Genomic DNA, 25464 nt, shown 5'->3' with positions numbered 1-25464 from the left:
TTACACTGCAACACAAAGAAATTAACAACAAGATCAGTAGTATAGTCACTCCTAGAAATATAGCTAGTTTGTCACATTTTATAAAAGGAGAAAGATAAAAACCAAAATACATGCACTTTGCAAAATAGGCTACACATACAAGTTAACACATAGATCAACAAAGCAATCTGGGAGTTGGTTGGATAAACATTATGTAGAATCTTAAAGTGTAGCCTACCTCTCTTATAGGAATATTTTTTTTCAGGGAGTCCCCATGCTCTCTTTGAGTGAACAGTCAAAAAAATACATCTATATGTGTAAACCATAATGTAACAATAACGCTAGCATATATGTTGACAAATACATTTTTTATCAAGAAAACAAACTCCATCCAATAAAAGTTTGGCCATAAATGCTTTTCTCTCATTAAAGCAAATATGTGAGCACATAATTTGGAGACAAAGCTTAGAATTGAAAGTCCTAGCAGGCAGAGGAATTCCGGTGTGTTTGGGGTTGGAGCTAAACATTGCAGGACAGTGGTCCCCCAGGAGCAGGAGTGGACATCCGTGTTATCTACCTATAGCAGGCATTCTCAACCCTGGTCCTCGAGGACAACTGTCCTGCAGAGTTTAGCTCCATCAAGCACCCCTGGGGCCCGTTTCAGAAAGGAGGTTAAGTGAAAACTCTGAGTAGGTTAACCCTGAAATAAGGGAAACTCTGGGTTTTATGTTTCAGAATGGGAGGTATGTCAAGCCCGAGAAAGCAGGGTAAGCCAAGCCCGTTTCTGAAAGAGAGGTAACTTATACTCAGAGTCAGTTACCAGGGTAACTTACTCTGTGAACCTAACCTGGTCAGAAGCAGGTTTTCTTTGGTAAACCCAGAGTTTGTTTCGTTCTCCTCCCCCTTTTTAAAGCACCAGCAGTGTTTAAATACTTTATTAATTCATTCAAACGCCACAAATGCTTTTCTTACTGAGTATTTTGGTCATATTTCAAGTATAAATAAAAAAAATTATACATTTAATCTAAATCTAAAGTAAGCAAAGTTTACTTAAAACAAATTAAATGATCTGCCACTTGACAAAAATACAAAGTAAGAAAAGCATTCTTTGCAGGAACATTCATTGCTCATATTTTCATCATGAGGACACTGTCAAAGTGACAAACATGGCATGTCCTTTTATACAGGATCCTGACGTTCACTTGATAATCCTCTAGAAGTAACCTAATAATTAGAATTTCCTTTAGGATTTCCAGTGGTTGGATGCATTGATGACACTCATATACCCATCATCACACTTTCTGAAAACGGATTACTGTAATGGAAGAATGCCAGATGGTAGTACAAGATATATGCCATAACCACCACCACCACAGCTGTTAAATACATTTATTTACATTTTTATAGTCATCTTTATTTCCTACAAATACTTTATTCTTTTTCCTGTTGGATGTTAATATTCTTCCTCCATCTCCTCTTCATCTGTCAGTGGTGCTGGTGTTTGGCTGGATTGAGGCTGGATTTACTCTGGCCTGAGTAAAAGTCAACTGTTTAATGTCATTACCCTGATTAATAAATGTAACAGGTGGGATCAGAGAACATTTCATTATGTGAAAAGAGCATAGACCCTTTTCACATTTCTGGGTTTCCAAAGCTGAAGTCGTCATAGGGTTAACTCTTATAGTGGTGAATGAGAGAATACATTAAATATATATTTTTGTGTCCCCATTTGCTCCAATAGCAAAAGAAAAACTCCACAATAGTGATTTAACAACTTTCAAAAAGATGGAAAAATTAAGATTGATAACTGCAGTGAAAAAGAGAGAAAGGTGTTAATTTTAACTATCACTCCCATAGACGCTGTATTAGAAACACTCTCACAGCAGCGGTAACTTGATTTTTGTAATTTAATGCAAAAGTAATATAATACAAAGTATTAGTGTTATAAATGTACATACATAAAAATTTTTTTTTTTTTTTTAAACTTTGCAGGATTTACGATATTGATGACCATTCAAACACGTCATCACTGTGAAAAGGGTCTATGTGGGAAAAGCTGCTGCACATTGGACACTGTAATGATATTTAATTAATATGTCAAATGTTTGTAAAGTCATTAAACCAACACCCATGAACATTTTATGCTTAAAGCTTTTCCTGATTGAATTATGTTTTTTTTTAGCTGCTGCCACATTCTTTGTTTGCCTTTTGGATACCATGAAAATTAAACTTAATTAAAATAATTAAGAATTAAACTTGTGTATTGACCCGAAAGTATGCAAACGTCTTTTTGTTGGGTGCTGTTGCCATGGTGAATCGTAATTTCGGAGCTCCATTGATCGTGGCTTTTCATAGTTGGAGTGCATGTGCTTAACTCAGTCTACTCAGAGTTGATTGAACTACCTCAATTCAGCTGTTCTGAAACCCAAAACTCAAAGTTTCCCATCTCAGAGTAAGTCAACTCAGAGTTCAGGTTTAAACTCAGAGTTGGTTGAACCTCCTTTCTGAAACAGGCCCCTGAACCAGTTAATAAAACTCTTCAGGATTATTCAGGAAAGAATGGGAATACACGTGCGCGCGTGCACACCGTTTTATTTTTTTTAAAACAAATTATTCAAACAATAAACAAATATAATAATATGACAGTAATCTATAGTATTATATATAAAGTAATAAAATACAAGTTAGTCAAATAAAACAAAAAAGCAGTGGTCAAGCGTTAACTATGCGCCACCGCGAGCGTGACGCAAACGCACTTCCGGACATGCGTAACCGCGCGTTCGCGGCACAAAACATGGCGATGACAATGAGCCAAAACGATGTTCAGGTGCAACAGAAAGAAGAAGGAGAGGAGGATGATCCGTCGATGTCTAGATCTGACAGGTGAGTAGATGAGTTGCCTGACGAGCTCAGCTAATGTGATCAGTAACTGATCCGGTTGATAAATAAAGGACAGCGTTTTGTTGATCAGTGGCAACAGTACATCAGACGACACAAGTTATACAGTGTACCTGCTTCGTTTGATCTTGTTTTTCGTCTGGTTAAGATCTAGAACATGCAGATTTGAGCAGCTTCTTTTTTCTGGAGCTGCTGGCGTGGCAGATCTGCCGCTCACGTCAATGGAAAAATCAGTCGAATGAAGAGTTAAATTTTAAAGCAACATGCAGAGTTAATAAGATATGAAAACTCAAACATTACATTTGTTTTGAATGCTAAAGCCGGTATTATCCACTTTTGTTTGTTAAAAGGCAAAAATAGGCTATTTTGGGTGTTTTTACAATAAGGGTTATTGGGCATAATGTCCGTTAGAGTGTTACGTATATAACCTGATATTGACAAAATATGGATATTTATAAACTTATAATGCATATTTCCATTATCTTTTCACAATTTTTAAACACCTTTGGCCTTCTTTGTATAGACCAGAACCTAATGTGACATACGTTCCTTGTATTCCTTCCCAAAAAACAGCAAAACACACACATGCACCTCAAAAAATGCTTTTCTTATTTAGTATTTTTGTCTTGTTTCTAATCTAAATATCTATAAATTCTTAAATCAAGATGCGTTTACTAGATAAATAAAATGACATAAGATAATTTAGTTTGTTTTCTGGGGAAACAAAGCAGTATGACGTGAATTTTTGCTTAAAACAAGCAAAATTATCTGCCAATGGGGTAAGACAAATTATCTTGTTTAGTCCCAAACAGAAACAAAAAAAATTTTCTTACCCCATTGCAAAAAAATGTAAGAACAAATTCTCTTATGTCATTTTACTTATCTGGTAAAAGCATCTTGATTTAAGAATTCTTAGACTGGAAACCAGACAAATACTAAGTAAGAAAAGCATTTTTTGCAGACAATAGAATTTCATGTCAACTGCCCTTAATCCACATAAGCCTGGTCTGCGAGTCAAAGCAAACATCCTGACCTTTTCAGCACTACCACTGTGTAATGGACTGTACTTCAATTTGATGATTCATTAGTGCCAGTGAGTGTCCAGTGTCTGTCCATGTGATGAGAGTCTTACTCAAATGAGGCTCCAGTTTTGCCTGAGCAGATGTGTGGTTTCCTGGACAGGATATGAAGAAAGGTCCTAGTCCCTCTGCCGCACTAACAGAAATTATCATGTGAGCAGCTCTTTCTGAGGCCATCATAAAGACCACGATTTCCTCAAGCTCTCTATGAAACAGTATTCAAAAGCTATGCTCAGGTCAGATGGGGCCGTTCATGATTATAAAGGCATGTCTGATGGCGACGTGGACACTCGCACGTACTACTTTGCCCAATTCACTGCCATTATTATAATGCTTGGATTAGCCAGGACATTTTTTTAATATATCTCAGATTGTTTTCGTCTCAAAGAATAATGTCATGTATACACCTAGGATGGCTTGATTAAATCATGGGGTAATTTTCATATTTAGGTATCCCAAACTATCTTAAACTATCCCTTTAAGTGACATCATGAATTTTTTTTAGCTAAAGCATATCCCATTGCTTTATTATACATAGGCTTAATGTTTGCATTTTGGATTTTCTTTGTCCTTATTTTGTGGTAGTGGCGAGGATTCCCTCGATGGCCTTATGAGCCACCGATGTCCCCTTACCCCTTCGCTGTCCCCACGGAAACGGACCACCAGCCAAAGCAAAACGGAGCCTCCACTTTTAAGGACAAATAAGAGGACAATCTACACCGCAGGACGACCACCCTGGTACAACGTTACTGGGACCACCTTTAAAGAAGCCTTTGTCATAGGTACGACACCCATGCATACCTTTACTACATTTGATTACCACAAATCAGTCTTAAGGCCCTTTCACACCGGACGCGTAACAAAAAAGCGAAGCGTAAAAGCGAATATTTTGCGTCCGAGTAGTTCGCGTCAAAACCATTCACATCAGCCGCGACACAAATTAGCAACGTCTGTGATGTTTCAGAGCTCCAACATTCCAAAACATTCGCGGCGTCAGCTGAGAAAACACAGACACTTCCTCATTCAGTGAAGATGAGCTTTTCATTTTATTTCAAAGACCGAAAAGAAGGTTTTGGCTGCACCCAGTCTTAAAGGAACAGAGAGTCTGAAGTAGACTGGGTAAACCCAGCTTGATCTGCCGGCGATTTGATTTCGCCCTGCAACTAGGGTTACCGAAACACGGTGCCTATATAACCGGTATGTACCGGACCGAACCTGAACGCAGATTTCGGTGCCTCATTTCGGTGCAGCTTAAATTCAAACGTGCTTTTGCGCTTTGACTGGCGCCGAGCCTGAGACAGACACGCTCAGCGCTCATCACATATCACAACTATTCCGTGTTTTCAACCACAATGTTTATTTTAGGTTTCAGACATTTAAATGCTCATAAGTACTAGAAAAAAACACACACTGATGTCTATGGAAGCGGCAAAAACAATCCTTTCAGATAGTTATAACTTGACTACGTGTTTTATTCATATCAGATACACATTAGTAACTATATAGTTTACTCTATTCTTCTCCCAGTTCAGCGGTCACTTACTTTCATGTATTTCGTGAGACGTGAATGAATTTACGTGATGTACAGATCCGATTCGGATTCTCTGAGGTGCAAACTAACATGGCGCCGCCCATCACACAGTATAGATCAACTAACACACATTCACTCACACATATTTGAAAATTAGAATATCAGATAGTTCATGACATAGTTAGCAAGTTTTGTGAATATTTTGAAAAAAACGGAATAAACCCGATACAGCTGAGCTGTCATACAACGCTATTGTGGCAGCTGTGTGTCATGTGAGAAGCCTGACGCATTGCCATGGAAACAATAAGGTGACGCGTTCTAAATATTTAGCCAGAGAATATGGTCATATTTCTGAAAAATAAAGCTGGTTTGTAGCATACCAAGAATACAGACTACTGCTGTTATTACTGTAACTGTTATTTAGAGTTAAATTAGGCCTGTTGTAGTTGGGCTAGGGTGGTTTTAGTTTTACTGTGAATTTGTTAAGTAAATTGTGTTTTGTATTTATTTATATATTTAAGTATACTTTAAACTTGTAATAAATTGTTCAATTTAAATAATAAAAAGAAATCTATAAAAAGCCATTCTTTAATCTCATCCACCTCGTTTTGTGGCTCTTTTTATTTATTTAAGTATCGGTTCAGGCACCGTTTAGGCACCGGTACCGTTTTAAAAGTATCAGTTTGGCACCGGTATAGAAAAAAAACCAAACGATACCCAACCCTACCTGCAACTCAGTCTGGAAACCTGTACATTCATTTCTACTGCTTCTGTTACACTTTTGCGGGAACCAATCACAGATTGGCTTATCTACCTGGCGCGCTATTGGTGGGTTTAACACGATGACGGATAGAGAAGCGATGGGTCGTTGCCCATTGATCACGCCTCTTGTGGTCTGATTGGTTGAAGGACTATCCAATTGCGTACAGAGTCATTTAATTTATGCTCATTTATCACGCCTCTTGTGCAGTAGAAAATACCTAGCAGACTCCCCAGACCAATGTTCAATCTTAAGTTGAGCTTGGTCTGGTGATAGCCAGACAAAGTCTGAAGGGGAGTATGCTAATCTTGTACAGGAGCTAAAACTTTATCATGGCCAGTTCCGCACTTACTTTCAAATGTCCGTGGGACAATTTGAGGAGCTCCTCCAGAGACACCAGAAACACTGCATCTGCTGAAACACACCACAAACTTCAGGAACCAATCGATCCGGAGCAGCTATGTTTCCAGTTGAGTCACAATGTAAACATTTAAGTGCCACGGTCGTACTGACGGAAACACATTCACTTTCCATAGTCGCGGACACAATTAGGTTTAGAAAATGTTTTAACTCAAAAGGTTATGTTATCGTTGTCTGTAGCCTACAGTGGGCAAACGCAGCTGCAGAAATGCAATACCGGGCAAAGGTTAATGTTGACTGAATAGCTAATGACATCAACTGAACAGTTTGTCACCTATGTGATTGGTTTCATCAAAACGAAAAAAAGAAACATCGTTTTTTCGCCACAGCACATTCGCGTTCGGTATGGAAGCACTCATTACTCAAACAGCTGATCAAAAAATAAAACCATCGCTCGAATTATTTGTGCGTCAAAATCGCATCCAGTGTGAAAGTACCTTTAGTGCAATGAATTTTCACATTTGATAAAAGCTTATGAAAACGTTGTACAATAAGTAATATTAAGAAAATGTAATGGGCGTAATTAAGGTTTTATGTTGTATTAATACTTTATTAAACTCTTAAGAGACTCAGAGAAGCATAAATGTAAAATTAAGTATAAATAAAAACTCTTAAGACCGAATTCATGTTTTAGTTTTTTCCAGTTTGGAGAATATTGACATTGCTTGCTCTAAATAGAGACATTAATTATACACTATTGTTCAAAAGTTTAAAAAAAAAAAGTCTCTTATGGTCACAATTGCTGCATTTATTTGATCAAAATGCATAAAACACTGATATTTGTTATTTTTTCCAATTGAGATAACCGTTTTCTGTGAATCTGAGGTCTGAGGTCATTAGTATGCAATCCATTACTCAGAGTGCCTGTCGTACGGGTTACAATTTCACACTTGGATGTGCTCCAGTCAATTATTCCTGTAAAAAAAAAAGAAAAAAAGGCTGGTGTTACTGTCATCCCTGCTCGTTCGGTCAGAGAGAAACTAATAAATCCACCCAAGTGGAATGATCTTCCCTTAACAAAGGTCAGAGAAACAGGGAGACGAGAGGGGGCATAAGAACACTAAAAAAGTTTTAAGTAACTTTAGTCCATAGAAAAACAAGAAGCTTTTTCTTATTCCTACTGGTGGTGTATCTCATCTTTTGTTGTTGTAGTGTTTTCTTTATGGCCTTTATTCAAGAGATCAGGGCCTGTATGGCCTGTATTTATCAAGCCTCTGAGAATTACTCACAAGAACACTGCTAAGAATTGATTTAAGAATAAAACAACTCTTTGCTCAAAGCTGCACTTAAAAGTTAGTTATCAAGCATCTCAGTCGTAATTTAAGTGAAGTGTAGGACTAAATCTTAAGTGTCAGTCTTAGAAATGATTCACGGTACTTTGCTGTGCCACAAACAGAATTTTGGATGATGATATAGCCATGGACCAATCCCTGAATAGATTTCCTTATTTAGGAATGTTCTCTGATAAATTCTAGTTCCTAAGGAGTTTACATTCAACACACATTTGCTAATAAAGAATTTAGGAGAATACATTGATATACACATTGGAAAGTAAAGATAAACAAGTTTTCCACCATGTCTTAATTACAAATTTTAAACCTGTGCTGTTAACTGACCTGCCTATATGTAGCCTAGATTTTATAATATAATCAGCCACCGTGGATTCCAAAAGAAAACCGAACTGGCGAGAGGAAGAAGCACTGACGAAGATGATGCCTGCTCTGTCCAAACGATACCGTTTGATTAACTGTTCGTCGTCAAACATTTCAAAAAGTTTCTCCCATCACAAGCCCCTACTGGCAACTCCTAACCACTTGAGACCTCTCGAGCTGTCTTAAATACTAGATACTTACTCGGAGAGTAAGAGTGATTCTTAGCTTTAAGAAATGAGAACTTGCTTTTATACTTAAGTTTGGAAGTAGGAGTAAATATCACATTCTCAGCACTTAAGACTAAAATGGCTCTCTGAGAAGCTTGATAAATACGGGCCCTGATACTTAAAACTTTAGTGTCTGAAAATGTAGTGGTCAGCATAATGGCTTGCATGACTGGCTTTTGTATAATGCACAGTCTGAGGAGTTGTGTAATCCAAGCAGAATTTTTATTTTTGGTTGTTACTTTTAAGGTTGGACGGATCCTAGCAATTTATTATAATAAATAACTATTGTATTAACTGTTATATTAGCACAGTGACTCTAAAAAAAAGTTATTGTTTTTAAAAAATATTTTTGGGGCTTTACTTTACAGCCATTTTTGCATGTAAAAAGTTACCTTGATTAAATAGCTGCAAAAATTGTATTTATATCATGATTGTTCTGCCAAATAAATGTTTGCTACATAGTGGATGGTGGACAATAACCAGGTTTTGCAATTGCAACTTCAAGAATTGTATAAGTAAAGCTGGGTGAAATTTATATTTATTTTCATTGTGGCACATTATTAATATACATGTACACACATACCAAAACTATACATACACACACACACAGTGCATTCGGAAAGTATTCACAGCACTTCACTTTTTCCACATTTTGTTATATATGCCTTATTCCAAAATGAATTCAATTTTACAAACAATACCCCATAATGACAATGTGAAAAGTTTGTTTGAAATCTTTGCAAATTGATTAAAGAAAATCACATAAGTATTCACAGCCTTTGCTCAATACTTTGTTGAAGCACCTTTGGCACCAATTACAGCCTCAAGTCTTTTTGCGTATGATGCTACAAGCTTGGCACACCTATTTTTGGGCAGTTTCTTGCATTCTTCTTTGCAGGACCTCTCAAGTTCCATCAGGTTGGATGGGGAGCGTCGATGCACAGCCATTTTCAGATCTCTCTAGAGATGTTCAACCGGGTTCAAGTCTGGGCTCTAGCTGGGCCACTCAAGGGCATTCACAGAGTTGTCCCGTAACCACTCCGTCTGGACACTCTACCATACTGGCCAGATTGGTAGAGTGCTGCAGAGAGGTTTGCTCTTCTGGAAGGTTCTCCTCTCTCCACAGAGAAACTCTGGAGCTCTGTCAGAGTGACCATCGGGTTCTTGGTCACCACAGTGACTAAAGGCTGCAACATACTCCGCAAGAACAGAGAAAAAAAGTTCTCGCTCCCAGGGCTGCGAGAACAAAATGACGTAATTTTGTTCTCGGAGCCCTGGTTTGGGAGTTCTCGCAGCTCGTTCTCGACACATCGTCTGAGCAGAACTTTTCTCTTGTGGGTGTCCTAGAACTATTGTGTGATTGGTGAGAATTTTAAAGTGAGCGGGGTTAATGTGGAGAAACGGAGATGTTCGACACCTGCTTTTCTCGTGAAGTATGGAATGTCCTGGCCAGAACGAACTTTGTTTCTTTGCACCTCGAGAAAACGAACAAATTTCTTTGTTCTTGCAGAGTATGTTCCAAGCTTTCCCCGCTCACTTTAAAATTCTGACCAATCACACAACAGTTCTAGGACACCCACAAGAAAAAATTCTGCTCAGACAATGTGTCGAGAACGAGCTGCGAGAACTCCCAAACCAAGGCTCCGAGAACAAAATGACGTCATTTTGTTCTCGCAGCCCTGGGAGCGAGAACTTTTTTCTCTGTTCTTGCGGAGTATGTTGCAGCCTTTAGGCCCTTCTCACCCGATCGCTCAGTTTGGCTGGACGGACAGCTCTAGGAAGAGTCCTGGTGGTTCTAAACTTCTTCCATTTATGGATGATGGAGGCCACTGTGCTCATTGGGACCTTCAATGCTGCAGAAATTTCTGTACCCTTCCCCCGATCTGTGCCTCGATACAATCCTGTCTCAGGTCTACTGACAATTCCTTGGACTTGGTTTGTGCTTTGACATGCACTGTTAACTGTGTGCCTTTCCTAACCATGTCCAATCACCTACATTTACCACAGGTGGACTCCAATCAAGTTGTAGAAACATCTCAAGGATGATCAGTGGAAACAGGATGCACCTGAGCTCAATTTTGAGTGTCATGGCAAAGGCTGTGAATATTTATGTACATTTTATTTTTAATACATTTTCAAAGATTTCAAACAAACTTCTTTCACCTTGTCATTATGGGGTATTGTTTGTACAATTGAGGAAAATAATTAATTAACCTTGATAACACCAGCAAAATTCATGGTTATGCCATGATTGTTGTCCAATAAATGTTTGCATGAAATATTTGCTCTTTGTGCATTTGAACAAGCTGCAGCTTCTGGTTTGTCCTGCAGGTCTGTGTGGAGGGAGTGCCTCTGGGAAAACCACCGTGGCCAATAAGATCATAGAGGCTCTTGATGTTCCCTGGGTTGTTCTGCTTTCTATGGACTCTTTCTACAAGGTACTTTTTTAATCGAGTTAAAGAAGACCCAGAATACATCTGGGTTTGGACTTCTTGTCCTTTTAAATGAACATCGGTGGTGGGATTGCTTCTAGTTGCATTTGCAGACTACTGTGCCATTAAAGTGCTTCAAATGGAAGTTCTTCATGTGTTGAAACCATTGAAGCATTAATATAATTTCCTCCTGCCCCTGTTGGATGTGCTGAAACCCTATAAGGTCTACTCATCAATCCTTTTTTGATTTAATGGCACATCCTTCAGCCTATTAGTGGTCTAATTAAGTGGTGCAATCAGTCAATCTGTTTTTCTCTATGGAGGGAATTCTACAGGGCACTAGTACCCTTAAAAGATGTAATCTTTAAGGCCCGGGTATGCTTCATTTTCTGCGTTCCACTCCATCACTCAACTGTGAGCGAGCCTTTCATAGTATACTACTTTGGCCATGAGCGCGAAAACAACACGCGTTCGGCGCGTGCGCATCTAGTGAGCTTTGTTTTCAAGTGCTCAAGTCACTCAAGTCAAGTGCACTGTTGTACACACACCATCCACGTGGACAAAAATTGACAGATAGTGTGTATGGAAGTCTGCAGACTTTCGTCTTGATGATGAAAATTGACGCGTGGACTGTTTAAGAAAGCAGGCAGTCGAAGTATACTTTGGGCTTTAGCGTTATCGTGTTTTTTATCTTCCTTTTCTTGCTGACTTGCAGGTTTTGAGTAAAGAGGAGCAGGAGTTGGCAGCCAGAAACGAGTACAACTTTGATCATCCTGATGCCTTTGATTTTGAGCTGCTGGTAACTGTGTTGAGGAAACTGAAAAAGGGCAAAAGCATCAAAGTGCCAGTGTACGACTTCACCACCCACAACCGTCGCAAGGAGTGGGTAAGCAGTGTGTGATTGCCTGGTTCGTATGCATGAGACTACATAGACTCATGCGTACTACTACCTTTTTTCCCCCTACAAAATAAAACTGTAGTTTCTGCATCACCAAGTAGAATTGGACTTGGGTTACAAGGCGTTCACTTACATTTTGTCTTTGCGTATTAAGCTGGGATAGAAGAATGTTTTTTAGCTTTGAAGAAATGACTTGTGCTTTATGTGTAATGCAGCAATGCAATATAATTGTTCAATTAAGTTCTATTATGTCACATTGTGGCAGAAGAACATTACTATAACATGAATAACATCAAATATTTTTCCTGCATATTGATGCTAATTTAGATGGATTTACTGTCTAAAACCGATTATTATATGATTATCTCTGTATCGGTTTAATTTAACTCATATACTTATTTTAACACAACCCCCCATGTCAACTTGGTACAATTTTGAGGGTTACATTTATTCTTTAGGCAGCTTGCAATTTCATGCTTGATAGAAATAAAGCAGTACCATTTAAACCACAGCACTATAATTACTTCATTTCAGACATGATTATTTAGGGACTGTGCTTTTATTGTCTACCTAAAATTTAAGGTTTCATTTCGCCATAAATGGGTCGTAATGTTGATGAGCGATAAAGGGAGATTTCTGGCTCTGTGGCATATACAGGCCACATGTGCTGATCAATACAGCCTGAGTGGCCATTGACGGGAAGCCTCACGGTAGTGCGTCTGTCTTAATGGGATCATGACACCATCAGGGTTCCCCTCATTCTGAAGCAAGGGAGCATGGAGGAAATGCATCACTGCACACTTCCACAGTCTGTCTCTGCACTGCCTCAGTTTATTAACATCATTTGAAGTGAAAAAACGTTGTAGTCCAGATCAAGCACTTCAAGGCATTTTCTGGGTGTTTTGTTTACCTTATTTTTGGATAATTTGATCAGTTGGGGTATAAACCAGGTTTTGTATTAAAAAGCTCAATATAATTGATTAATTGTATACCATAAATGAAGAATTCATCAATGCATTTTTACATCTCATTATAATATATTCATATATGACAAATTATTAATCGCATCCAAAATAAAAGTTTGCATTTAAATTACATAATATATCTGTGTACGGTGTATAATTATGTATATTTTAATACACACATATACATGCATACACGCACATACATGCATAGTTTTAAGAAATATTTGCGTTTATGTGTATTTTTATTATATATATATATATATATATATATATATATATGTATGTGTGTGTGTGTGTGTGTACACAATTAATTCCTGAATGAATCAGCCATTTGAACAATTAAATGAATGAATGGCTTAATGACATTTAGACATCGACCACCACCTTCTGGCAGTTTTAGCTTCTTATTTAGAGTGTCATTTCATTGAATTTTTCCATATTAATAATAAAAAAAAAAAAGCTTTTTTAAGATATAGTTCACTCAAAAATGAAACCCTCATGGCTGAAGCCTAAAAATTTGTGTAATAAATTCTATGTTGATTACAAATTATTATAAAAAAATGTTTTAAAGCTACTTTTTGTAATGTCTTTTTGATGCTTTTCTCGTTTAATGCAATAATGATTTTAAATGATCTTTTGGGGGTAATTTCTCAGCCAAATTTGAAGTGAGATTAATTTGCGTTTAATTAGAATAATTAATCGTTATGATGTTATGCATGTTATTGTTATTCCTGGTCATTTGATATTCTGTTTATGATCTTGTGTGCAGAAAACTGTCTATGGGGCCAACGTTGTGATATTTGAGGGAATCTTGGCTTTTGCCAACAAGGAGCTTTTAAAGGTAAGCCACATATTAAATTTGTCGCACTGGACATTATATAAAAGTGTCCGATATAATCTTTTAAGTGTGGTTTGTGATATCGCAAAGGAACTTGAGTCTTGAGGATGGAAAGAGGGGAAGAATAATGGAAAACTTCATAGCCTGATATATAGAAGAGCATCATGGGAGTCATAAAGCTGAGGGAAAAATGGAGGTGTAGTAAAAGATAAGGTCAAATGAAAAGAGAGATGTGTAATGATAGGAAGAGACGAAAGGAAGTATTATGAGTTATGTATTCCCACAGGTTAGTGATGGATGCCGAATGACAAACGTTTTTTCCTTAGTGTTTAAAAGGCTGAATTTATTTGTATTAAAATGTACTTCAAAAATATAGTAGTTTTTCAGGGTTCTTTGAAGTTTAAAGGACAGCAGTTATTTGAAAAAGTAATCTTTTTGTAATATTCGTTACTGACTCCAAACTTCTGAATGGTAGTGTTTAACATTTAGGAACATTTGTCATTAAAATGTGCTTATTGTCATAAGAATAATATTGCAATGCAAAAGGCTTCATTATCATTATGTAAGGGGGCTGAGTAAACGACACTTGGGTTTACTGTATGTGTGTGTTCTGCTGCTTGCAAATGGAGACCTCGGATTGCCATTTATTTGCTGCCCTTATTGCACTCAATATGCAGGATTACACTTCACGCTCTCGCTCGTATCCAAGTTATATCATCAACACTATCATTCCTTACATTTGTTTACTGAACTAAATGCATAACATTGTCTGGTTACTTTTCTTCCTGAACAAGTGCGCACCCGAGTCTGTGTTGCTTTCACATTCATGTGAATCATGCCACAGTTCGAGTGCAACCACCTCCGGTAGTCTCGGGTTAGGTACCCCGGTGCACACCCGGGCTTGTCGGCTTTCACATTAGCAATTTTTCTTGTGCATCGTGCACCCGTTTGAACTAAACTGCCAGTGTGAAAGCACCCTAAATTTTAATGTCTTCTCTTTTTTTCTATTTGGGGTGAAATGATCCTGTAAATTTCACACATTCTGGTGTGTCTTGTCTCTGAGTAATGGACCTCATTCCCACAAAACGGCCAGGAAGATGAGATTCCCTTTCTACAATACCATCTCTGTCTCTCCGCAGCCCTGAATAAACATGAATACTGGTTAATGGGTGGATAATGAGTTTTAGTTGTCTCTTCTATCATTTAGGCGAGCAACTGCATCTCCGGTTGAAGATTAGGATTAATAAAATCGCATTCCTAATAAAACTGCACAAGGACTTTCCTCTCCTTGTGTTCTATTCCTCCTGCATCCGGTTGTTTTCCTCACACAATGAAGATGACTGATTCTTTTCTCTCTTTAATGGTGAAGGTAAGGACTGGCTAAAGGAAGTGAATAGGCAGCGTTTATTTACGCCAGCGTTGACTGTTCCCATTGCCGGGTTTCGATTCTTCCCTGTGTGAAGTGTCCGGAAATCTATACAAATTAAAATGGGACTTGTTGTGTACGTATTGGCAAAGCAGTTCATCCTGATGTGATTTATGAGCACCATGCAGCAGACGTGGCGCAGAACGAATGAAACTCAACAAACGGTAGGCGTTTTTGCATCTGTCGTATAGAATGGATCAGGGATTTCAGTTTAACTCTCTCATGGCAGGTCTTTGTGAATACAGCGACAGCTCACATCCATTATTTCATTTGAGAGAAATTCGTTCAAGAAGGATGAGCAATAACTTCCCGTCCTTTACAACTTGATATACACTTGACCTTTTACCCCATTCATATGCGTTTCTTGCATTCCTACACACAAAGTCTTATAAATTATACTTCGCCGTGCTGGCAGGGCTGCTGGCACTGCTGTTTGAGGGTGTTGGATTGTTTATCGTTACCCTGAAATTTAATGCCTTCGCCATGTCTTGTCGGCTCACTGAATGATATTCATTTTCAGCATCAGTGTCAGCACCAGCGGTACGTCTTGGCTAGTTGGCGTCACGCTGCACTACATTGCTTTGATTGATCCTGACTTTTACTTTGCTGAGCTGCTTTTTAAAACATCCTATCACTTCGCTGCGTTGAAAGATCTTATGCGTGTTTTCAGTAACAGAAACCGTCGAGGAGAGACAGTAGTAGGTCCTGGACAGATTGTGTCTGCCTTGCAAAATGTCATCACTTTGGACTGGAGGATGATGAGGTTTTACCTGATGAGCCAAAACATAATGACCAAATATACATATTATGCCAAATATACTTTTGATCATCCGTGTGTTGCCAAAATGGCGCCGACTCGCCGAGGCATGGACTTTACAAGACCCTTGAAGTTGTCCTGTGGTATCTGGCAACAATATGTTAGCAGCAGAGGTTGTGAGGTGGATCGAACTTGTTGGTCCAGCACATCCCACAGATTCTCAGTTGGATTGAGATCTGGGAAATTTGGAATATTAAACTCTTCATCATGTCTCAAACCATTCCTGAACAATATGTGCAATGTTGCATTATCCTGCTGAAAGAGGCCACTGCCATCAGGGAACACCATTGTCATGAAGAGGTGTACCTGGGGCCCGTTCTTTGTACCTCGCTTAATACATCTAAGATGATTTGACAGATCCCAGATCTTTTAATCGTGATAACTGATCTTTGGCTAATTTGGTTCTTCAAACGAATTTGCGGATTGGATTAAAATATCTGGATTAAATGATCTAAGATTACTGAGCGTTCTTTTTTCCCCTGAAGAGGGCAGATGCATCGATACTCGAAACCACGATCAGCAATGCAGCGATTGGCTGGCGTCAAGACAGCAACGTAATGAAATCATATAATTAAAAAGCCACCTGGCAAAAAACTTGACAAATTACACAAAAAAACCCCACGAATTTCTGAACCTTTATAAGGAAACAGCCAAACGACCAAACCAACATAAAAGTTATAATAGATAAATGATAAATGTTTTTTTTTTTAAACATGATTACCAATTATTTATATTCACGATTTTATACAGTATTTGTACACCCTTTACATTTTTATTTCAATGTTGTAATTTCATTTTTAATTTAATTTGAAGCAGATTTGTAACGTGACAGTTTCTTATGGGTCAAGATAAAATTATCCTCTCTTGCGCTGCATCAAGCCACTCCCATAATATCCGTGATCACTTAATGCACGGCTCAGAGTAACTGTACAACGTGTGTAAACCAATAAAAACAAAATTATATAAAGTAATTATTCTATCACAAATAAATCGCTCAATCAAGTGGCTGTGTCTATAGTATTATACACAACATTATACATTCTCATATACATATACAATATAACATTTTTATATTATTATTTAAAATTATTATTATTGCCCCTGGTTCAGTAATGAACTCTTGTAATAAAGTAGCAGTGGCTGGGACAGATTTGAAGTATCACCTCAAGATGCAATCTAATCCTGTTTACATGAAATAAGCCTGCTCCAGAGCAGGTTTAAGCTTACGGACCTGTGACTATGACAGCAAGTCCAGGATGAGCTTCGAAGAACCAAACAATCCAAGATCATGCCAAATCGTCAACAATCAAATCCAGCTAACTGAGTTAGCGAGGTACGAAGAACGGGCCCCTGGTCTGCAACAATGTTTAGGTGGATGGTACGTGGCAAATTTACGTCCACACGTATGGCCGGACCCAGCAGAACATTGCCCAGAGCATCACACTCCCTCCACCAGCTTATCGCCATCCACGTGATGCAGGATCAAAACCAGACTCATAGAACCAAATCAAGTCTTCAGAAACCACCAATGAACTATGGTGGAAAAATGTTTACCTTTTATCACAGGAACACTTTATATTAAACCCTTAAAAATGCACATAGTTGTGGCCTGGTTGCATTTAGCATTGTAATTATCGAAGTATTTTTCTTTGCAGTCCTAACTTGCACTTTTCTGTTTGTCTGTCACACAGTTTTTGACATTTTGTATTGTATTTCTGTCTCTGTGTGCCCTTCAGCTGCTAGACATGAAAGTGTTTGTAGACACTGACTCTGATATCCGGCTGGTCAGGCGTCTCAAAAGGGACATCACGGATCGAGGGCGTGACATTGGAGGCGTCATTAAACAGTACAACAAATTTGTCAAGCCAGCGTTTGAACAGTACATCGAACCCACTGTGCAAGTTGCAGACATTGTGGTCCCAAGAGGTAGGTGAATTTGGAAATTGGCAAAACACCCACCAGTCTTGACTATGAAGCATATTTTAGTGGAATTTTATTCAGAAATGTAATTAATACATCATTTGATAAAATTGTTTGATAATTTTTTGACATAAAATTATCTTTTTTATCCTTATATAGTTGTAAGAACTATATATAATCACCATGAATATAGCTTTTGGTGGTGATATAGCAATTAAATGCATAAAATAACTTTCATTTAAATTCATGATTTAAGTTATTATATACATTCAAAAACTATAACATTCAAAAATGTTTTGCCTCAGGTGGAGAGAACTTTGTAGCCTTAGATCTGATTGTTCAGCATGTCCACAGTCAGCTGGAAAAGGTACGTAATAAAAAGGGCTCCTCGTTCTCATCTGTTCAACATTGAGTGAGAATGGTTAGTTGGTCTGTGCATATTAAAGTGCTGAGACTGGTCAACATGCATGTTGTTATCCCTGCTAGATGATCCACATGCTCCTAATATATACACTCAAATGTTGCATGCATGTGCATATGAATCCCATGCCATGGTATAAGTATAATGTGCTCATGGTATAAGTATAGTTTGCCCTCTGGTGGCCATACTGTACCGGTGATACAAGATATATTGTTCTAAATAGTGTGTGCATTGGTTAAAACAAGAAAAGGTCTGGCCAGTAATCTTGATCTTCATTTTACAAACCGTCTTCCCCTTTATAGTCCCTTTTAATTCGTTTCTGGACAACATTAGGATTGGTTCCTCATAGTTTAGGACCGTCCACGAAACATCAACATGATTTCATTTGCAACCTGTAAAATTCTGTAATGTAATTTCTAACACGTTGAAATGATGACCCTATTGTATCCAAAAGGGGACATTTTGTTCCAGAATAAAGCCTGGCCCAATTGTGAATTTGCTAAAATTGTGCCTAAATAGCCGTTTGGTTGTTGGTTAAAGTCCCCCCTGTAGTCAATAATTGTATCCCTTAAAACTCACGTTTAACCACCAAAATGACACAGTTAAAAGTTTTTTCCGGTGAAAAATTTCTTCATGCCTTAAAGCTTGAATGTACACCCTTACTTCATTTAGTATACGTGGATTGATGAATATGCAAATGAGCCCCGTCTCCACTTACTCACACCAGCTCAGAGATTCAGTCGGTCAACTTCACTGTAGTAAACACTGCAAAATGGTATTGCTCTTTACAACGTTACAGTATAATTACATAACATGCATAACGGTAATTAATATGATTAGCCTTTGCCCTGACTACGTTCTCAAAGACCTAATATTGTGTTGCTAATGTTTCACAAACCATGTTCCCGTTCGCCATCTCTGAGTTAAGACATAAATCAACATCTAAATGAACAACTCAGAATGTCAGTGGAGAGGGGCATATACAGTGAGGAAAATAAGTATTTGAACACCCTGCTATTTTGCAAGTTCTCCCACTTGGAAATCATGGAGGGGTCTGAAATTGTCATCGTGGGTGCATGTCCACTGTGAGAGACATAATCTAGAAAAAAAAATCCAGAAATCACAATATATGATTTTTTAACAATTTATTTGTATGATACAGCTGCAAATAAGTATTTGAACACCTGTCTATCAGCTAGAATTCTGACCCTCAAAGACCTGTTAGTCTGCCTTTAAAATGTCCACCTCCTCTCCATTTATTATCCTAAATTAGATGCACCTGTTTGACGTTGTTAGCTGCATAAAGACACCTGTCCACCCCATACAATCAGTAAGAATCCAACTACTAACATGGCCAAGACCAAAGAGCTGTCCAAAGACACTAGAGACAAAATTGTACACCTCCACAAGGCTGGAAAGGGCTACGGGGAAATTGCCAAGCAGCTTGGTGGAAAAAAAAGGTCCACTGTTTGAGCAATTAGAAAATGGAAGAAGCTAAACATGACTGTCAATCTCCCTAGGACTGGGGCTCCATGCAAGATCTCACCTTGTGGGGTCTGAATGATCCTAAGAAAGGTGAGAAATCAGCCCAGAACTACACGGGAGGAGCTGGTCAATGACCTGAAAAGAGCTGGGACCACCGTTTCCAAGGTTACTGTTGGTAATACACTAAGACGTCATGGTTTGAAATCATGCATGGCACGGAAGGTTCCCCTGCTTACACCAGCACATGTCCAGGCCCGTCTTAAGTTTGCCAATGACCATTTGGATGATCCAAAGGAGTCATGGGAGAAAGTCATGTGGTCAGATGAGACCAAAATAGAACTTTTTGGTCATAATTCCACTAAACGTGTTTGGAAGAAGAAGAATGATGAGTACCATCCCAAGAACACCATCCCTACTGTGAAGCATGGGGGTGGTAGCATCATGCATTGGGGGTGTTTTTCTGCACATGGGACAGGGCGACTGCACTGTCTTAAGGAGAGGATGACCGGGGCCATGTATTGCGAGATTTTTGGGAACAAGCTCCTTCCCTCAGTTAGAGCAATCTAAGATGGGTCGAGGCTGGGTCTTCCAACATGACAATGACCCGAAGCACACAGCCAGGATAACCAAGGAGTGGCTCTGTAAGAAGCATATCAAGGTTCTGGCGTGGCCTAGCCAGTCTCCAGACCTAAACCCAATAGAGAATCTTTGGAGGGAGCTCAAACTCCGTGTTTCTCAGCGACAGGCCAGAAACCTGACTGATCTAGAGAAGATCTGTGTGGAGGAGTGGGCCAAAATCCCTCCTGCAGTGTGTGCAAACCTGGTGAAAAACTACAGGAAACGTTTGACCTCTGTAATTGCAAACAAAGGCTACTGTACCAAATATTAACTTTGATTTTCTCAGGTGTTCAAATACTTATTTGCAGCTGTATCATTAAAAATATATAGTTAAAAAATCATACTTTGTGATTTCTGGATTTTTTTTTTTAGATTATGTCTCTCACAGTGGACATGCACCTACGATGATAATTTCAGACCCCTCCATGATTTCTAAGTGGGAGAACTTTCAAAATAGCAGGGTGTTCAAATACTTATTTTCCTCACTGCAGTTCATCATAACATTGTAATATACATAGTTCACCAGCGATACTGCTAAATGTGCACAATTTTTCATAACAACAGAAAAAATTTACCAGGATAACCTGGCTTCTCTTGAGGCTCCCCTGCTTAGCAGCGGTTAATGATATGCTAAAGCCCGCCCGCCTGTTGACGTGATTGAACACCGGCGATTTCAAACCGCGTTTTTGGGACTGTCTTTGGTTCACTGCCGTGTTAAGGTGAAAATACTCAGCGATGGTGTTGACATGAGTTTGCACATAGTTTATCTTTTATAGCATATTAAAACCACCACATAGACGTATACATACAACATTAAAAACTTGATTTTCACCACAGGGGGTCTTCAACATTATCCACTTTTTACATGCGGTGATAAATCATTCAGACAATATTCTACGAAACCAGCAGACATGTGTTAGAAAAGCTAATGTAAAGTCAATTTTGATTTCATGTTGACTTTAGGTGTCTAACAAGGTAATTATTAGCAAGACAAAGATGTTAACACTAATAAACGTTTGGTGAGTGATGTTCATGTGCATGTACTGATGACAGTTATATTCCACAAAATGGGTTTAGAGCCTCTTTGAAATGTAATCCTTTTCTTGTCTGGCAGGCTGAATAAAGTCATGAATTATCCTGAGTTGGAAAATGCGATCAGTCACAGTGAAGAATGATCTTTAAGACTAATGAACCATGTGTTTTTGTACAAAAGATATCAAGCTCTAAAGCCACTGGGCCGCATTGCGTTTCTCATCCAATAGAGGTTAGATTTGAGGTCTGCGTTATTTTGGTATAACATGTGATAATGTGGGGTTTTAATATTGTGTGTGATGGTATTGACATTTTTTACTTTGAGAGAAAAAAATTAGATGAACGTTGGACTTGCTAACATGACAGGTTTGGTAACAATCAACTAAGTTTGATTGATATCTATCTATATCAATCTCTGTCTATCTATCTTCTAAAATTAAAGTAAAATATATCATTTATGGAAATGTAAATAAATAAAATATTATTGTTCCTATATTAATCATTTGGTAAATTAACATTTTATTTATGCAATATAGAATTTCCTTTTTTTTTTTTTTACGGTAAAGGGGAGGTTAAATCTAGGGGACAAGCCCCAAATAGAGCAAACTCAAAAAAATGTTGTTTGTTTGTTTGTTTGTTTTTAATTCACAGTATGAAAAATAATTGTATTTAATAAAAATAAAAAAACCCTTTTCAAAGTAAATTTGTAACCTCAAAGTTATGGAGAATGTATTGTCTGTATATGTGGTAAATGGTCAGCCTGCTGGACATGACCGCACTGATAAAGATTGATTATTTGCAGTGATGTAAATATGAGAAACGTAAATGTATATTAAAGGTCCCATGGCATGAAATTTTCATTTTATGAGGTATTTCAACATTAATATGAGTTCCCCTAGCCTGAATATTGTCCCCAAGTGGATAGAAATGTTGATCGGTGTAAACCCGAGTTCTGGCTGTCTTTCTCTGCCTTTGAGAAAATGACAGGCCAGACGAGCCAATCCTGAAGTCTCCTGGTTTGACGACCAAGCAGGAACGGTTACCTCCCTTTCCTCCGCCCAGAGAATCTGGCACGCCCTTGCAAGCGCTCGAGAGATCATTACTTGTGAACGAGTGAACGCTGGCAGTTTCTCAGTGTTTGGATGTACAAATGAAAACCGAAGTCTTTCTTCAGTTCCTTCTGATCTGTGATCATTGATTTCTTATGTGTAGCTAATTATTTATTATTCGTGCACACACTGCGGCTTCTCTCTCTCCCGACAGAAAGGTGTTTTCTATCTTGTGAGTCAGTGTTTTTGTACGTCCTCGTCGCGTCTATCTGTTCTTAAATGTGCATACAGTCTTTTCTGCTCAACACCAGCAGAGTCAGATCTTTAGATATAAACCTCACACACGCCGAAGCTCGGCCTTCAACATCCCCGACCCCCAGTACTGCATCTGGCCCACAGCGGAGGCACCAAACGCGGCGCGAGATTAAGCAGAAGGAGGGTAAGCGTGAGGGTATCCGGCTAGGCTAGCCAGCTTTCCCCACAATAAACTGGATTACATTCGATTACTGCTGTTGTGTCTTTGTTTGCGCTGTGTAACGTTACTCAATGCGCGTCACTGACGCTTTTCATATGATTGGAACATATCTAGAAATAATGCTTTAATCAAACTTACTAACTCGTTCATCTCGCTGTAATGGTACATTGCATGTGTTACAAAGTTGGTAGAATAATGATGAAGAGGACTCGGTGTGACTGGGACTCGTGTTTATTCAGAACTCTCAGATACAAACACAATAAACTCGCACTGACAGACAGCGCTCTCATAACTCAGTAGTTACTATAAATAACTTTGTTAGCAATCGCGCCGTCTCCGTGATGTCCGGTTCGCGAACGAATCATTCTTTTGAATCGGTTCTTTTTAGTGAACCGAACCAGTTCACCAAATCGGACTGAATCGTTCTAAACGGTTCGCGTCTCGAGTCAGCGCTGATCCATCATTTACTAAAGTTACTAACTTTCTGACATGATTGACAGCCCCTCCGACTAGAAATAAACTAATAACCTGAAGTATATGCTAGTAACTTCAACAGTTCACCCTGAACTGAGACATGCTGAGAGAACTGATGAGAAGTGAACACAGGTCCTTCTGTCTCTGGCAGACTCGTGCCTGCTCGTGCCTCGTTAAACCACGCCCCCTCCGCTCATTTAAAATGCAAAGATGTCAGCCAATCACAACAGTGGGCGTTTTTACTGAAGTCTCACAGCAGACACGCCTCTTGAAGCAGGGCATTCAGCCACAGGGCAAACAGCAGTATAGAAAAAATGCCTTTTATTTCTAAATTATGACATTTTATGATGTAAAAATCATACTAACAATATAAGTACACCTCAGGAAACACAATAAAATAATAGAAAAATGCCATGCCATGGGACCTTTAAGACTGCAAGAATGTGATTGTATCAGCTTAAGTGTAGGGTTCAAGAACAGCTGATATTGCCATTAAATATTTTCCAGTATACCATGGAGAGGGTGAGGGCTGACTGTTCGGAATGGCTTTTTCTGAGTGAATATCTCATTTCATGAGTTTGTCTTTTATTCTTTTCTTTTTTTATTCTTCTCCTCCTTGTGTGTGTTTGTAATGAAAATACTTGCTAAACCCTCAACCGATTGCTCTAACCATCCCAGCGTGAAATCACAGTGAGGTATGGCTGCTTCTCCCCTCATTCCCTTCCATCTATCTTTCCCTCATTCTTTAAACTTGTGCTTCATCTGTCCTTTCTTTCCCTCAAACCTGCAGAGATGCAAATAGAGACAAAAGGAAAAGCCTAGCTCTGGCCATGGTGTTGGATACACACGACTACTACACTAAACAAATTAAATGTTGAGTGTTGTTGTTGAGGCCGCCGCAATGTAAACGGATACACAGCTCCGCCCACATTGTAATCTCATTGGTCTAAAGAAATCTAATATGCTGATTTGCTTATCTATGTTAAAAACATTCAGGCTGCTTGATATGTTAGTGGAAACCATGATGCATATTTTAGGATTCTTTGTTTAAATAGAAAATTAAAAAAAAAACATTTGTGACATAGAAGTTTGTGACTTTTGAACAATTTGATGCATCCTTCCTGATAACAAAAAGTGGAGCCTGAACAAATTGCACAAAATTGACGTGATGACAAAAAATAGTTTTCTAAGGAAAAACACCATTGCTTCACCTTTTGTCTCCACCTCCACTGTTATTTTGATGCTGTTTCTAACACGGGGATGGGCCTATTTCAGTGGTTTTTCTCTTTAGGTACTGTGCAGCTTGCAAATCCCATGAATACATAGTCTCTATTGAGACGTCTGCTATCGTTTTATCATTTTATTCAGGCCAGCAGCATTTCAGCTGAAAACCACTGACATACTACCCAAACCTGAGCTCATCTTGGCTGTGATCTGTCCCATCTGTTCCGTATAGACTTTAATCAGGTCGTGTTCTTTTCTCCCCCTCCCTCTCTCTCTTTTCTCTGTCTCGTCATCATTATCTCCCAATGATCATTTATTCCCTTCTTCAGAGGAAACTCCGCTGGGATATGTGAGGATAAATTCTTGCATCCTCTCGCCTTTTTTTTTTTTTTTTCTCCCCGTTTCCTTCATTTCATTAGTTTATTTTCTTTAATCCATCCTCTGCAATCCTTCCTCACTTTATAAAACCATGTTCTGCTCCTTTAGTAACAATCAGCTTTTTTTTACTATTATTGTTTTACATTTTTTTCAACTCGCTTGTGTATGTTTAACTCAACTTCATCTTTTCAGAATGTGCAAATAACCTTCACTCTGTCAATCTATCACAGTGTCCTAACCAGTCTCAACATTGACAGGACATTCTGTCTCTTGTTTTCTATTTTTGTGACATTTTGCCTTGATAGCCACACCCACAATGCAATTTCATTGGTCCAAAATCTGATTGGTTATCATTGTATCATTCTTCTCAGCAGTTTTGTGTTCAGTGTAGACAATTTTTTTTTTCGTCGCTGAACACATTTCGTATCGCTCCTGGTTAGGACATGGTGGCTGCATCCGAAATCGC

The 25464-nt window shown here is 38.5% G+C and overlaps 1 protein-coding gene across 2 annotated transcripts in view; it reads left to right on the top strand.

The window, feature by feature from the left end:
- Positions 1-2757: 2757 nt before the first annotated feature.
- Positions 2758-25464, top strand: part of LOC307135073 (uridine-cytidine kinase-like 1) — a 38233-nt gene continuing 15526 nt past the window's right edge. The window contains exons 1-8 of one of the 2 annotated variants that reach the window (XM_079831240.1): positions 2758-2862; positions 4542-4738; positions 10878-10984; positions 11694-11864; positions 13611-13682; positions 17659-17848; positions 18148-18209; positions 24950-24969. In XM_079831240.1, coding sequence (XP_079687366.1) covers positions 2774-2862; positions 4542-4738; positions 10878-10984; positions 11694-11864; positions 13611-13682; positions 17659-17848; positions 18148-18209; positions 24950-24969 — 908 coding nt within the window. In that variant the 5' untranslated portion in view covers positions 2758-2773. Of the gene's footprint in view, positions 2863-4541; positions 4739-10877; positions 10985-11693; positions 11865-13610; positions 13683-17658; positions 17849-18147; positions 18210-24074; positions 24092-24949; positions 24970-25464 lie in introns of both variants that reach the window. The other variant, XM_079831241.1, reaches the window with a different exon arrangement.

The sequence above is a fragment of the Gobio gobio genome (genome assembly GCF_949357685.1).
Source record: "Gobio gobio genome assembly, chromosome: 12".
NCBI lineage: Eukaryota > Metazoa > Chordata > Actinopteri > Cypriniformes > Gobionidae > Gobio > Gobio gobio.
The sequence above is the reverse complement of the archived record's forward strand: the minus strand, read 5'-3'. Positions and strand labels throughout refer to the sequence as shown.